This window comes from Triticum dicoccoides, chromosome 1B (assembly GCF_002162155.2).
Source record: "Triticum dicoccoides isolate Atlit2015 ecotype Zavitan chromosome 1B, WEW_v2.0, whole genome shotgun sequence".
Classification (NCBI taxonomy): Eukaryota; Viridiplantae; Streptophyta; class Magnoliopsida; order Poales; family Poaceae; genus Triticum; species Triticum dicoccoides.
Window position 1 is genome coordinate 670,260,609 of NC_041381.1, and position 2,011 is coordinate 670,262,619.

At 58.8% G+C, this 2,011-nt stretch overlaps 1 protein-coding gene across 1 annotated transcript; it reads left to right on the top strand.

Annotated features, from left to right (window-relative positions):
- The first annotated feature begins 427 nt into the window (after nt 1–427).
- LOC119349538 (fasciclin-like arabinogalactan protein 12) lies at nt 428–1,627 on the top strand. The gene has a single exon (XM_037617578.1). It carries the CDS (start codon nt 502–504, stop codon nt 1,369–1,371), a length of 870 nt encoding a protein of 289 aa, XP_037473475.1. The 5' UTR covers nt 428–501; the 3' UTR covers nt 1,372–1,627.
- Nucleotides 1,628–2,011: the final 384 nt, after the last annotated feature.

Here is a 2,011-nt window from a genome sequence, read left to right on the forward strand (position 1 = left end):
CTCTCCGGCGAGGCCCTCCCTTCTTCTTTCTTCATTCAAAAATCGACTGACGCCGAAATAAAAAATCAGCTGGCGTATATGTACCTAAACTGTTACCGATTATATAATTAATAAACACAACCAACGCAGAGGGGCTGTACATTGAGAATGTAGTGAAAAATTACGTGGGTTGCTAAAAAAATGTCGAAACCTTGCCTGCGGTGCAGATTCACAATCGTTTCGGGTTCAGGCTCTCAAGGTAGTTCGTGAATCACATCACCTACGGCCACGGAGCGTAAATACGAGAGAAAGTTGCTGTCAGATTAGCTAGCTCGCAAAGAATTTCCACCGCGCGCGCATCTTCTCAGCTCACACTCTCACCAGTCCCGTCTCGTCGCCACCCACCGCCACTATAAGTCTATTAAACACACACTGCGAGATCGCGCTCCCTCCAAGACCAGCTCCCTCTCGCCAGCCCGCCCCACCCACCAACCCATTGCCCGCCGGGACACCACCACGGCAATGGCGTCGGCGTCGCGGATCCTGCTCGTGGCCGCGCTGCTCCTGGCGGCGTCGGCAATGACGTCCGCGCAGAAGGCGAAGGCGCCCGCGAAGCCGGCCCCCGCGGCCGCCGACGCGCCCGCCGCCGTCGAGGCGCCCGCGAAGCCCGCCCCGGCCGCAGCCGACGCGCCCGGCGCGGCTGCCGCCGACGGGAAGCCGCCGACGGACGTGACGGCCATGCTGGAGAAGTCCGGCAAGTACTCCAAGTTCGTGCAGCTGCTCAAGGAGACCCGCGTGGAGACGCAGATCAACGCGCAGCTGACGGACAGCTACAACGGGCTGACCATCTTCGCGCCCACCGACGCCGCCATCGACGGGCTCAAGGCCGGCACCCTCAACGGGCTCTCCTCCCAGGAGCAGATCCAGATGGTGCTCTACTGCGTGCTCCCCCGCTTCTACTCGCTCTCCATGCTCGGCACCCTCAACGGCAAGGTCAGCACGCAGGCGTCCGGCCACTCCGGCCCCTACACCTACAAGATCAAGCCCTCCGGCAACAACGTCAACGTCTCCACCGGCGTCAAGGGCAACAACATGCTCCTCGGCAGCGTCGTCAGCAAGGACTTCCCGCTGGCCTGCTACTCCGTGGACAAGATGCCACTCCCCTACGAGCTGTTCGGCCCGCAGCCGCCCACCCCGGCGCCCGCCCCCGCCCCGGCCCCCACCAAGTCCAAGCCCAAGAAGAAGAAGAAGTCCGCCGGGATCGCCGAGGCGCCCGAGGCCGACGACGCCACCGCCGACGACGACACCGAGAAGTCCGCCGCCGCGCCCCTCACCGGCGTCGCCAGGTGGGCCGCCGTCCTCGGTGCCGCCGTCCTCGGCGCCATGTTCTGATCCGAGAATACAACACATGGTGGTGTGGTGGTGCCATCTTTCTTGCTCCGTGCGTGATCGAGTTGCGTTGGCGGATGGATCGGACCATTGGTCGATCCCTGTACCGATAGATACTGTGATCTCATGATGTGTGTGCCCATCGGCTTTATTCTTTCTCTTTTTCTTCCTTTCTTCTGATGAAAACTTCTTCTCTCAATTCTTGTTGATTTGTATGCTGTAATTTATGTGATATACTAGTGCTTCTCGAATTCATTCATCGGATCCCACAAACACATTTCTAAACACATTTCTAGTAGTACCAGTACCCGCGATGTTGATCTGTCTGCCTCGCCTTGTTCCGGCGGCGTTCAAGATCAGATCTGTTCTTGCGAAAGCAGGGGAGACCGTGCAATAATGTTGCCTCCCACATTCCGTGGTAGCATACGGAAAGCAGGGTGGCAGATCCAAAACATCACTGCCACTACGGTGGAGTACTAGATCTTGGATGCCATTGCCAGCGATGCTTTGCTCTGCGGCCGAAAGGGCACCGCCACCGGCCATTTCTATATCGTTCCTGCATGCATCTCGATGCAGTGTGCACTTCACTCCACTCCAAAAGCGACGCTGTACGACGGCATCTCCAGACATGATCATAAACAAA

Excerpts from the sequence above, each read along its gene's own strand:
- LOC119349538 (XM_037617578.1), top strand. The coding sequence starts at position 502 with ATGGCGTCGGCGTCGCGGATCCTGCTCGTGGCCGCGCTGCTCCTGGCG.